We start from the raw sequence: 13,928 nt of genomic DNA, 5'->3' as shown, positions 1-13,928 counted from the left end.
CCGAGCCACCAGTTTGTGTTTTAGAGCCTTCAATAAATGCAGTATGTAAACAGTCATTTCTTTAAAAACAGTCATGAAGCTTAGAAATTACAAACCTCTCTTAAACCTTTCTTATCTTGTGACAGTTAAAAAACCGACAGTTAAAAAGTGGAAAAGTGTTGGCCAAATTGATGGTATCAAATTCCCATGATGCTTAGGGCATTACTGACCACTGCTGATGAGTTTATATTCATCCATCCATCTTCTACCACTTTATCCTCCACATGAGGGTCGCGGGGGAGCTGTGTCAGTCTCAGCTGACTCAGCGAAAGGCGGGTCACACCCTGGACAGATCGCCAGTCCATCACAGGGCCTGTTTGAATTCAATTTCAATTGTATTTGTATAGCGCTCACACTGCAGGTGTTTCTTTGATAAGTTGGGCTTAATAAACCTGTTAATTGGCCCCTTTTACAAGTGGTAGCTTTATCTAAAGTGTTGGCAGGCCTTTTAACAATATATTAAGCATAATTAAACGTCGCTTTACAGGGAATTTAAATGCAGTGACAAAAATGTGCGCACTGTACTATGATATGTGTAAAAGTTCAGTATTTGCAGAGTCACAGAGTTGAAATACATGATTCTGCTATTTTATCTTTACGTCTGTCATTAAAAAAAAAGAAAAGAAAAAAAAAGTCTTTTAAATATGGGAAGAGAATAAAAAAAACATTTTAACAATTGACTCCAGCTCTCCCACTGCTCTGCTATTCACTATTTGAAGTTAAGTGCACTCACATCAGATGGCTGGAGTGAAAAGCAGCAGGGCTTCAGGAGGAACCTTGTACTCCCTGCAGCTTGACTTTTAAGTCCTTGATCTCTAAATGCGTTGCTGATTCATCCCCAGAAAACCTGGAACCCGGAGACGCCCATGTGAGATTTCACTTTGCTTAAATGATAAAGTGAACATCAGCCGAAATGAACAACATGCTCACAAAATTACAGCTAAATACGGCTAATGCATTCATTAATGTCCAATTTAATTACTCGGCATTCAAGAGCTGTTGCTTTACATTTTTTTTCATTAGGGTTTTCGTTTTCTCCTCACGCAAAAAAAAAAAAAATGTAGTTTTTAATAACTTCCAAAGTAAATGTATTAACAGGGGAGCAACACATTTAGTCTTCATTACTTCCCAAACTGCCCACAGTTGATTATAGTTATATAAAGCGAGGCTATCATCTAAATCTCTTGTTTGAATTCATCTCTCCCAAAAGCACATTGTACACAAAAACACTGCATACATGTATTCAGATCTAATCCAAACGGAAGCTTTTGATCCATATAACAACTGAGGAGGACAGTCGGAGCTAATGATGCAAATTGAACTGAGGTTTATCAGCAAATACTGCTGCAGTGTCTCCAAATAAAATAAACCCAGGGCTGTATATTGGTCCCAGCAGCTACTTAATATTCTTGGAGGCAGGAAGTTCAAATCCCCAAAGTGGCAAAGTAAGTTTACTGCTTTTTTTTTTTGTATTATTTTACACTCAACCAAGATGTTTTTTTTGTTTTGAAAACAGCGGTAAAATCATTTGAGCTTTGGATGTCACTCATGTGAATTATTGCTAAATTGATAGTCTACGCAAGCTGATGGGAAATAGAAACCATTAGAGAGAAGCCCCTCAACACAAATGTACTGTTCAGTGTTTTTTTTTAAAAAAAGGACAACAATGAGGAGGAAAAAAGCTTACTGTGGTAACTGCAACTACATCTGGCCTGAATTTGCAGTGTCACCTGAATAAGCACATCATCAAGTTGGTAATTAGTGCAACAACAGAGAGTGCCAGAGAGTTTATTAGTTTCCTTTTCTCTATACTTTCTCCTGTCATGTGGGCCATCGGCACGAGACTTTCTTTAGTCGGACAACAAATTTAATCTTCATAACCGTCTCGCGCTAGCAGAGTTTAATTGACGAAGCCTCATTTCTTCAAAGCAAACTGGCAACGCTGCAAGTCAATTTCCTTTCAACATTTCAGTGGCTCTCGCTGCCTTTGAAGACAGGCATCCATAATGAATGCCGTCAATTTTCATCCCAATTAAGAGTGTTTATCTCAGCTTAGTTCACCTATAGTATTGCCTTTGCCTCATGTGGGCGAGATGAACTTTTATTAAGGGCAAATCCTGTACTTCAGATAAAAAACAGCTTATCTAACGCTGGGATTTAAGGGAATAGAGTCCCCCCCCACTCCAATTTGTTGTGCTATGTTAACAGCTTGTGTGGCGCAGGGTCGTCGTGGTGTGGCGGGGGGGGGGGGGGGGGGGGGGGGGGGAGTGGGAGGAGCTTGCAGCAGGAGCGAATTGGTGAAATCTGAAAAAAGGAGAGAGAACATGGTAATGCATGTTTATATAAGATGATGTCCACAGGGCTTTCATCTGGAAAATGGAATAAACGGAGCAGATCACATCATATCAGCCCCGCAGCTGCATGATAAGACCTGACAGATAGAATCTGAAAACACGCGGTTACTACACAGGTTGATCGACACTACAGTCACATACATAAACACTCCATCATATCTGACTTTAATTTGCAGATGCAGTGCGTGTGCTCTGTTTCTGCTGTGCAATTTCAGCCTCATAACTCACTCTGATGCAAAACAGAAAATCCACCGTTGGTATGTTTGGAGTGAACCAGGATAGAAGGCTGTTTTTCTTTTTGTGGAATAGGTACTTTGATATTTCACTACTCAAGTGTTTTTGTTTTATGCCGCAGAGCCGGTGCTTAACAGCAAGCCTGTGCAATGAAGCCGTTTACCCTGACACTACCCACTGCTCAAGTTCAGGGATCCCACCGCTCTGACATGCAACATTTAAATGAAGTCATTAAAGTTTAAACCGTCTCCGTTCCAGGGACAATCACTCGTGACATCTGCCTGGCATGCGACAAGCTAATGGAATGTAAACATGGCTGCTGAAGAGATAGGAACCTTGTTTTTCATTGGCTTTTCACATTTGCAGATACGAACCTGTCGTTGATGTGTTTTTATCAAACAACAATTGCCGAATATTGCTACTCTCTCTCATGACATGATAAAGCACTTAATTCCTGTATTTGATAGATGATTATCTGTTAATTATTGCTCAGAGAAATAGCTCTAAACTCTTGATCACACATTAACACACCTCTCCTAGTTTGATTCTGGCTGGGGATAAAAGTCTTTCTTTATTTTTCTTGTCTGTCACTACACTGTAATCTATCAAACAAAGGCAAATGTTTTAATGAAGAAAAAATAACTTCTTGACTTACCCTACAGCAAGTTATTGTAAGGGCCAGTGTGCAGCCTTTATGAAACCCTTCTCTTCTATACGTTTGCTTCCAGCTTTATTCTGGTTTTATTTTTTGGATGCAATGGCAAACCTGTTTTTTTTTTTTTTTTAAATCTTGCCACTGGGACACCACAGTTGCAAGTTGTCAGTTAGAGATCATCATCGCTATCTTCCGCTTATCTGGGTCCGGGTCCCAGGGACAGCAGTCTTAGCAAGGAAGCCCAGACAGACTGCACTCTCCCCAGCCACTTTCACTAGCTCCTCTGGGGGAGTCTGAGGTGTTCCCAGGCCAGCCAAGCGTTTGAATCCCTCCAGTGTGTCCTGGGTCAGCCAAGAGGTATACTCCTGGAAGGACATGCCTGAAACACCTCCCCAGGGAGGTGTCCAGTAGGCATCCTAACCAGAAGCCCATGACCTCAGCTGGCTCCTCTTGACGTGGAGGAGCAGTGGTTCTATTCTGATTCCCCCCTGGATGTCCAAGCTCTTCACTTTATCTATAAGGCTGAGCCCGACCACTCAGTGGAGGAGACTCCTTTTGGCCATTTGTGGTTCAACTATCGACTGGATATTTGAGGTCGGAGTAGACCTTTCAAGGGGGGAGGAGGAGCGTGATCCCTCTGTAGTTGGAACACACCCTCTGGTCCTCAACACATCAGACTGCCACTCCACATTCACTGCCACCGTTGACCACGCAATATTGCAGAGGCGTGTCAGCCAAGACCGTTCCACAATATTATTGTCTTGTGATACCCAGGGCGGATCTCGTCCACTGCCAGGGCTCTGCTACTGTGGAGATGTTTGACCACCTCGGCGACTTCTGGTCCAGAGATTGGCCGATCCATCCTCAGGCCCCTTGGCTCTGGATCCTCAATGGAATACGTGTTGGTGGGATTGAGGAGCTCCTCAAGATATTCCTTTAACCAACCGACTATTTCCACAGTTGACGTCAGCAGCTCTCCGTCCCCGCTGTAGACAGTGTGGGCTGTGCGCCTTCTTCCCCTGAGGTGCCAGATGGTTTTTCAGAACTCTTTTGGAGCCAATCAATTGGCTTCCTCCATGGCCTAACTGAACTCCTCCCACACCCAGGTTGTTGCCTCAGCAACTGCCATGAACTGCCATGAACTGCTTGGCCTGCTGGTATCTGCTTCCACAGACCTACAGACCAGCCATGCCCTGTAGGCCACCTCCAGCCTGACGGCTCCCATGACCTCTGGTGTCCACCAGCGGGTCTGGGGTTACCGCCGCGATTGGCCACAGCAATCTTGCAGCCACGGCTCACTTCAGGCGCCTCAACAATAGCAGAGGTTTAATGAATCATTTTTAAAATGGGCATTAGCAATTTATATTTTTTTCACAACAGTTTTCCATTTAGGGAGCAGAAGCACTTAACTGAAGAATGCCAGATAACTGACATACACATAGGAGGATGTAAACGTCTACTTGGTTTATTTATATGATTGTTGGTTGATGGTTTTCCAGTGAATCTGCTCTGATCAATCACTGGTAGTAGTTGTCATTATAAAATCTTAGTTTAGGAGTAATAAACAGAAGTAACGTTTGACCAAAGGTTTTCTTTTTCATTGCAGAAATAACTCTTTGCTGATAAGAAGAAAAGTTCTGGTCACAAACTCCTTGTCAAGTTGATCAGCGCTTCCCTAAACCCCGAAATGATGACATTCTCAAATGTCTGGTTTTGTCCGCAAACCAAAATGATTCAGTTTTCTTTTCGAGCAATGTTGAGCAAAGAAACGAGAAAATATTCTCATTTAAGAAGTTAAAAAATCGAACTGATGGGACGTTAACTTTATCAGCTGCTCCTGAACTGAAGTAAAACACTGTGATGATGGCCCAAGTGAAATAACAAGGCACATAAAAGCTGAGACATAGTTTCCTCCTTAAACTTTATTAGTTGTTTCTGTTATAGTTTAGCAAAGCAAACATCAAAGTATGAAGGCATCGTTTCATTGAACTTAATTCATCTGATCTATGGTACTACTGAAAATAACTCATGAATCATACCAACATAAAAAATAACCCCAAAAGCTGTTGTTTTTTTGTTGTTTTTTTTTTAAATCAAATGAAGAAAAAACAAACAAACCCATTAACAACAGGTTTTAGCCATTACATGAAGTATTTAAAATTACAAATCATCAGCAAGCAATACACAACCAGGAATTCATACTTGGACCATCTCTTTATGTCTGTGATTGTTGATTTGTGGTTGTATATGAAATAAGGCAGATTCCATTCGATACAGTTAAAGACAATCTGGTAAGGAGACAAGCGAAAAGCGAAGAGGACTATAAATCCTGTTTATGTTGGGGAAGTTCAAAGCAGTTTTCTGGCATGCACTGAAAATGGCTTAGACGAAAAGGGGCGGGGGGAGTAATCGATTTGTTAAAAGACACTCACATCCTCTTTAGTGCGCGTGGGTGCTGATGAACAGTTTCCTGGTAAAACGAGTTAAGCTGCAGTTAGAACAGCAGTGGAGAGGAGACATTATCAGTGATGTTCATAGATGAAAGGCCTGGAAGTGGCACGTAGCCTTATTGAATCATGGTATCGGTTGATTTAACTAAACGGCGGTGCTCAATCTGCAGTAGTGCGTGAGAAAGACATGGCATGTGTGTGTGTGTGTGTTGCAGTCAAAGGAGGTTCACAAATGCAGGGTGTTGTCAGGCGTTCCACGATTATGAGATGTCATGACGACTGTGGAGACGATAGTCGAGTATCAAAAGGCTGGATGATGTTATGCATCATCCAGCCTGAAGTGTCAACATGTGGGAGCTGTGTCTGCTGTCCTCTGACAGCGTCACCATGCCCTAACAGTGGGATTAGATTAAAACAAAGACTTTAACCTGGTTTATCTCATCACACCCAGCTGGAAAAATGATGTATGACTCTAACACACAGTGAGGTATGGCTCTTCTTTTCTGGTTGATATGTTCAAGTCGTATAGCAAGGTTTTATACATACATACATATACATACGTAACACACATACTTCAGGGATGAGTGTTTTCTTAAAGGGATTGTTCAGGTTTTCTGAATTGTGCTTGTGAGAGGTATTGACACACTGACAGCGCCGACTTCGCCGAGCAGCTCCCCTCCCCCCCATCTCAAAGGGGATGGGACACAGACGTTTGATCTGACATAAAACATGGAAGGAAAAACAGATTTCTGCTGCTTAACAAAATTCTCTGCCTGTTTCAGTCTACAATAACTTGTATAACAAATGGTTTGCCACTTTTTCTTGCCAGCTTTTCCAGCTGGAAACTGGAGTTTTTGAAACTCACTCCCAGCACCAAAGTCAATAGAGAAAACTAACTCACCTCTGCCTTCATCAGTTCATTCATTTCTGACTTTTTTCACATTCACCTCAGTGACCCAAACTTACTGAACACAGTAGCAGTAGGCCAGCAACTCCCTTGTCTCCAAGAGCTAGAAACTCAGAATTCTTCTATGGACTTAGGTGCAATAGAGTTCCTAGTGTACAAACTTCAGGTTTCAGTTGGTAAAGACTTTCTAAACAGTCTGAAAAAAGCATGATCCGTATTATTAATATATCATACACTAAAGCAGGTGCAGTTCTCGTTAAGTGGCTAACATGTGTTTTTCTTTGTGTCCATGGCTGGTTCTGAGAGACAGCAGCAAGTTCAGTGAAGTCAGTGCTGACAGTGTGTCAATACCTCACACAACCGCACTTCAGAAAACCTGAACTTTCCCTATTATGAAGGGGGGGGGGAGGCTAAATCAAGTTGGGGATGTGAGCATCATGTGAGAAAATGGTTGCCCTGGACCAGAGTCAGAGTCCCTACCAACATGGACCAGGGTGACACCATTGTGGTTGGCCTTCGCACAGTTTGCTGGCTGTCAGATGAGGTTGATTGTCTTTTCCCTCAGCTGGTCATTCCTTCTTCTCATCAGTGTCTGGATGGAAAAAAACAAACAAACAAACGTAGTCTGAATTTAGATTTTTGCATTTAAGACCCAAAACTAATATGACATTGAGATCTTTAATATCACGGTTTCTCTTTTCTTTGACGTCTGCAGAAGAGATGAGCATGAAATGTAAATTGTGAATTTCATCAGGCATTTTCATTGACACCATTTACACTATAGCCCACAGTTGGTGCAGTGGTTAGCACTCTTGCCTTTGTAGCAAGAAGACCCAGGTTCATGACCCGGTCAGAACGAGGGACTGTTTGCATGGAGATTTGGGGATTAGGCTCTAAATTGACTTGCTACCTGTGCAGGGAGTACCCTGCCTTTCGCCCATGTCAGCAAGGCACCATTCTGCAACCCTCACATGGAGGATAAAAGCAGCAGTAGAAGATGGATGGACTTTCATTTAGAGCCGCCTCTGCTTGGCCAAGGTGATCATTATGCTTTAGTGACAGGAGTAAAGATTTGCAACTTGTCCTTATGTGATACTAAACTGAAAACCTAGACCAATGTGCTTTTAGATTTTCTAAGACCAAAGAAATAATCAATGTAACTGTGAGCTGCAGACCCAGAACAAAACAACACAATCCTACTCTTCTTTATTGCTATCATCCTAAAGTTGGCTTGAAAGTAAGTCTGAGGTCATAAATCAAAAGGATCTCCCCACAGTGGATTCATGAAAATTGTAATCGTTCTATGGACTATAACATACGCAGTGGTATCATTGTTGCCTGCAGGCAGCAGTAATTCCAGAGCAGAAGTAGAACACTTATGTGATTTTGGCAGCAGAAAAAGGTTTAGTGGGATCGCTAAAAACATCTCCATTCATCTCTCTCTCTCTGTAAAACATGAAAATTATAAATATCTGCTGCTATCGATCTCTCAATCAGGACAATAACAAAAGACGTAGTTTGATGATGTCAGGACACGCAGCATGGGATCATGGGAAGTGTTGTTGTCACCCCATGAGAGCTCTGGTGGCAGAATGTGCATCAAACAGCAACGAGCAATCGTGATCCAATTGTGACCCATACACACAATAAAAGGCGACCAAAACAGTCTGTTACCTTGAATATAAATATGGATTTCTATGGATTCTAAGAATGTTGGAAACCTTTTTGGCTGACGTAAGTGCGCAACTCCACAAAATATATAACATTAGTTTTGTTTTTAGATGTTTTGAATACAGAAATGTTAGATATCATATATTGAAACTCTAAGTTTTGAGCGAACACATTATGCCGCAGCACCAATAAAGCAAATAAATGGCAGTGACAAGAATTATTACTATTACTACTTATTAATTCTTATTAAAAGAATTAATAATTATAGTATGTTGTGATACTCAGTAGCAGGCTGTGATATACTTTACAGTATATCATTATGTGTATATATATATATATATATATATATATATGTAATATGTAGTTATGTATTTATAAAAGCTAATTTAAATTGCACACCATGTGCTACTTAGCTTCCCTGTGACAGAGATGTCACCACAAGTGGTACTTCTGTACCGAGCTAATGTCAAACACTTGTTTATCAGCAGCTCTGTAGGTGCTAAAAGGATAAGGCAGGAGGGAGTGAGACAACTTTCTACTCAATTTCAACTGAACCATAAACATAAACACGTGGCACAGCCGCCAGTGTGAGTGCAACATCAGGGACAACTTATCCACCATCAGCCAGGATGTAAATAAAACCTTTCACACCTCAAGCTTATCTCGGCACCACAAAGGCAAGAGCTGAGTGAATGAGATGTTGCGGATGGTTGTTTTGCTCAACATAATTTATTACATTAGCGGGGCCACCTCATTAACTCTAAAACTAAAACAAATATATAAGTTATTTTAAATGACACTGTTTGTGAGCTACTTTTTGACACCAAACCACAGTCTCTGCAAAGATGATTTCACATGCTGCTGGCCTGTCCTATTTATTCAACCAAAATAATCAGTCCAATATTTTCTACTTCATTCTCAAGGCTCAACATCTCTGTAGAGCCACATGCAGAACTAATTCAGACATAGAAAGTCACAGCACTCTACACAGATGTCTACTTTCAAATTACACGCTGTCCTATTACTCTGACGCTCAACAGAGGACTGAGAAACAACAATGTGGTATCCATATCAAATATGATTTATTGGCATGATTATTGTTCCCACCGTCTGTGTAGTCTGCCTGTTAAAATAATATGCATTGCACACTTGATTTATTAAATGTCTGATCGTTGGGTTTGCAGGTAATTCATCACACTCAATCTCCAAAGACACGCAGACACGTTTATGCCAAAATATCAGGGTCATAGCCGCAGCACTGAAACGGGTAGTGAGGATTTACAAAATGCATTTGGCCCTGGAGGAGCACGTAAAAACCTGCGTGCCTGCGACCTGCCCCTATAGAGACAAGGAGATGCAGACAGGCGGGAGAAAACTGAGACGAGGTGGATGAAGCTGGGTAACACTCAGCTGCACAGCGCTGAGGATTCTCCAGATGAGGTGAATTTTAAATCAGCAGCTGTGGCTACTAATAAGAATCTGCTTATAAATAGGGATGAGTGCGAGATAAGTATGCAGTGCGAGTGCCTTCTCCATGCCCTTACCTTTGGAGTGATTGCTGTCAGTAGGAATTGAATCAGGTTCTTCGGAACTCTCCACATGATCTTTCATCTCCTCTAGACAAGTGAAGAGTAAGTTAAAAGAGAAGAATAGAAAAGGAGAGACCGGGAAAAATATGAACGATAATGAAGCAATCTTGTGCCTCACAGCTCTTGTGCAGAAAAGCATCATTTACCTAAACAATCTCTCGCTGCCCTGCCAAGCCTGCAAAACAAGCCGAGAGCAGCTCTTTGAAAGGAGCTGTAAGTGGGTTTATGTTTGTAATGCGGCTGGATGTGAACATAATGTGTTAGTGTTTTTAAATCAGAGGATAAATCTGCATTACACTCTAACCATTAGAATGTAAGTGCATTCATTACATAATAGCAGGGATAGTTCTAAGTGGCTTCAGTGTGGAAAGTTCACGGAGGATAACTCACCTCCGTTGCTGGTGCCAGTGTCATTGACCTCAGAGACATCTGTAATGCGGAGCACATTACAATATTGACATGTTACTCACTTTGAAAGTCAGTTCATACAGTTGAGGGTATATTCCCAAATACCCAGCCAAAAGGCTTGGGTATTTGGGAAAAATAAAAGTATAAAAAAAAAAAAAAGGAACATTAACCACAAATGATGTGTTCCTAAAGAGTTAGACTTCAAAAAAACACGAAAACAAAACATAAAACCAAACCAAAACAAAACAAATGCGAGAAGGGAAAGAGACTCATGCAAAATTAATTACAGACTCCCAGGCCTCTTTGCTGCTGTCACAACTCCTTCTTCGTCACTCGCTGTGCTAAGCTTTGTGCTTTCCTCTTTTTACAACAACAATCATCCAAACAGAAGCACACCATAAAAATAACTGCACACCCCGGGTGGATATATGGAATAATGTAAACAAACACCACAGCAAGTTAGACGAACGTGTGGAATATATACAGCAACGAGACTGTGTCTCGAGGTCATTTAAAGCCTTATAGGAAGCAGGAACCTGCGAGTAATTGCAGGTTTGGATACACAGTTCACAAACACATATAGATGGATTGGGCATTACATATTACCTTTGCTTCACTTGACTGTAGCTGTGGGGAACATACTGTACACAGTATATTAATGTTACACTGCTTCTTCAACATTACACTGATTTAATCAACCTTTTGGAAGGAAATGTCTTCTCTGCAGGAAACCGCTGGGATACAAAAACTGCTGCAAAGCAGGAAGGATGAAGTCTCACCCTAATTCTTTCTTTTTTACTTTTTCATCTAAGGATCTGATGGAACTGTCCAGGGGGCGAAAAATACATTATGCTTTGTAAATGCAGAACTATTTAAAGTCTCGCTCTGGTTATTTACAACTTGTATTTCATTTTCATAATTAATTTGTTGGAGTGAAAATAAAAGTCCTGAGGGGCAAAAAAAAAAAATGCCCAAACTCTCTTGAGTATAGATTTACCTTATTTGCTTATATGCAGTGAGGGATTAATACCAATAACTGTGCTGGCCTTTGGCTTTACTTATAAATAATGTCAGTTAAATTAATGTTTTTTAAAATTTTACTGGACTTGCAGCTCATCTAATATGTGCTAATATTTCCTGCTCTGCTGCTGGAGGATGCAATTTTATAACCAAGAGAAAACCGCTGTCGGCTTTGTTATGAACTCATCAAAAAGAAAACCACGTTCTCATGTCGAATGTCACAGAAATAATTCTCCAGAAGCGCTCACAGATTTCTCCACACACGTGTGAGAGAGAGGCATATGTTGTCAATAAGGACACAATAAATGAAGCGTGCCCATGAAATGATATGCCATACATTAACACTTTTCCACATGATTACATTATGGATATCGGAGCTGATGGCAGGATCTGTGAGACAAACCCCGATGTTATGAATGGTGTTGGATCTGAGCCGCGGTCGCGTCTGCTTTTATAACGGAGCTAACATGGCACAGGCAGAGTGCAGCAGCCGGAGCTCACTGTGAAGCACTGGGCTAATTCCAGATTCACCTTACTTCCTCTCTCTGTCTCTGTCTCTGTCTCTCTCTCAGGTAATAACAGCACAGTCTTGATGCTCGGGCAGCGTCCTCTTCCTCTAATATCCAGCACTGATCAAAACCAAGCCAAAAGCTCAGAATTTCAATTTCATTGCAGGCCCCTGGCTTCTCATGTCTGCCTGAAGCTCATGGGGCACAGCAACATTTGTCTGTCTCGCTCTCTAATTTGACTCCTGTGTGCTGACAGAATAGAGGCTATCATTTAGGGGAGGAAGTGTGTGTGTGTGTGTGTGTGTGTGCTGTGGTAAACACATAAACAAGATGGGAGAGACAGAGAGAGAGAGAGAGAGGAAAAACTGGACAGGAAGAGTCCACAGAGAGATGATAAGGAAAAGAGCAGAAAAACAGAGGACTGAATTGACTCCCTCAGCAGGAAACTAGACAGCTTACACCAGTGGTTCTTGAAGCCAGGACCAAAGACCCTGAGGGAACCTTAACAGTCTCCCAAACTGTTAGGTTGTAACTTACTCGTAGGCACGGTAAGAGAATTTGCGCACAATATTATGGGGTCTAAGAATAAAATAACTAACACTAGAATGTGTTTTTCTCTATAAACATGAGCGAGCACGAGTGATTATGATTTTACTGGGGTATCTCATCTGCATTTGCTTTCCATCTGGGAGCAGTAATCTGCTTATATTTGTTAACTGTCAAAATATAATGTTTTAGTAAAGGCTTTCACAACAAGACTAATTTATAAATGAAAGAAGGCCCCCCAAGAGATACACAAAAAAAAAACATTTAAAGCGTTCGCAAAACTTTCCCATTCTTTAACTTTTCCTGTCAGTTCAGCCTCTCGGACGGTCAGCGAAAGTATCCCAGAGAGAAAAGCCATCAACACAGAGGATGAGAGAATGTGTGCGCGTGTGTGCTCAAACTGACACACATAAGAGAACGGAGAGAAAGGAAGAAAGTTAGGCATAAGTCACCCTTGTATGCAGACAAGCAGAAAATTACATACCCCCACCTTCCATTCATTTATTAGACAAGAGGTAGTTAACATTATGTTGGTCAGCACCGGTGTACTGCCGACCAATATACAGCCATTATAGGAAATGTGTTTAAACATAACTACAGTGTCAACTTTACGTATAAAAGGTAATTTTAAAAAAAAAAGAGAAAAGAATAAGATGATTTTGTTTTTCTAAAGCAGCGTTTGTCTCCATCTGCAGCAGTTTTAATATTCCTGTCATTGTATCTCAGTCAGCCCACGGGGGAGACGGTCCCTGTGGGTCATCCAAACTGCAGCATGGGAAATGTCTCTGCTTAATGTTCCAGACAGGAGCCTTGAGCAGAACAGGAGGTTCTTTTTGTCCCTCAGCCACAGGACATCTCACTGTCTTTTATTCAACTCCCTTTTTTTTCCCGCTACAGCAGAGAAAGAATAAAAATCGACAGAGGAGAGGAGAAGTTTCTGGCCACACAGTCAGTTCCCGAGGACAATTCCCTCTGTTCATTTGATCCCCAAACCATGACTCGGCGAGTTGATCTACTGTGTCTGAACATGTCCCGGAGCTTTGATCCAAGAAAACCCACACAGGTGTCCAGATGCACCTGCTCAATTATTACATGTGATCACAAACTTTGTCCTGGAGCTACTGAAAAACCACAACAACCTATTTTGTATTTTGCATCATCTGAGAGCTCCACGACAGTATGAATCAAATTAAAATACAACTGAAAGACATTGAGTGGCTAGGTCTCTTTTGCTGATCATTAAGTGTTTCTATTTTGCACAAGTTGATCAAAGATCTGGTAACGGCCTTTGGTTTCTGTGGCTTTCATAAAGCACACAGAGCCTCTGCTCGCTCATTAGTGCTTCATCTTGAGAGAATACGATAGGAAAATGTCAAGGTCGGTACCAGTGTATTGAGAAGCTCTGCTCCCTTTTTGAAGATGAGGGCAGAATTAATTTCCGAGTACAAACTGGGTGGTCTATGAGGGGCTCTGGCCTGGTCTGCATTAGGCCATGTATATTAAACAAGTATCAAAGAGCCCCTCATTGAACAGTGCATGGACTAAT

At 41.5% G+C, this 13,928-nt stretch overlaps 1 protein-coding gene across 2 annotated transcripts in view; it reads right to left on the bottom strand.

Moving 5' to 3' along the window:
* Window positions 1-5,184: 5,184 nt before the first annotated feature.
* The window catches only part of macrod2 (mono-ADP ribosylhydrolase 2), a 357,104-nt gene continuing 348,360 nt past the window's right edge, over window positions 5,185-13,928 (bottom strand). For both annotated transcript variants that reach the window (XM_058651020.1, XM_058651021.1), the window contains exons 16-18: window positions 10,290-10,328; window positions 9,855-9,926; window positions 5,185-7,231 (exon numbers count right to left, since the gene is read on the bottom strand). In XM_058651020.1, the coding sequence (XP_058507003.1) occupies window positions 7,209-7,231; window positions 9,855-9,926; window positions 10,290-10,328 (134 nt within the window). In that variant the 3' untranslated portion in view covers window positions 5,185-7,208. The remainder of the gene's footprint in view (window positions 7,232-9,854; window positions 9,927-10,289; window positions 10,329-13,928) is intronic.

This window comes from Solea solea, chromosome 15 (assembly GCF_958295425.1).
Source record: "Solea solea chromosome 15, fSolSol10.1, whole genome shotgun sequence".
In the NCBI taxonomy this organism is placed as follows: Eukaryota; Metazoa; Chordata; class Actinopteri; order Pleuronectiformes; family Soleidae; genus Solea; species Solea solea.
The sequence above is the reverse complement of the archived record's forward strand: the minus strand, read 5'-3'. Positions and strand labels throughout refer to the sequence as shown.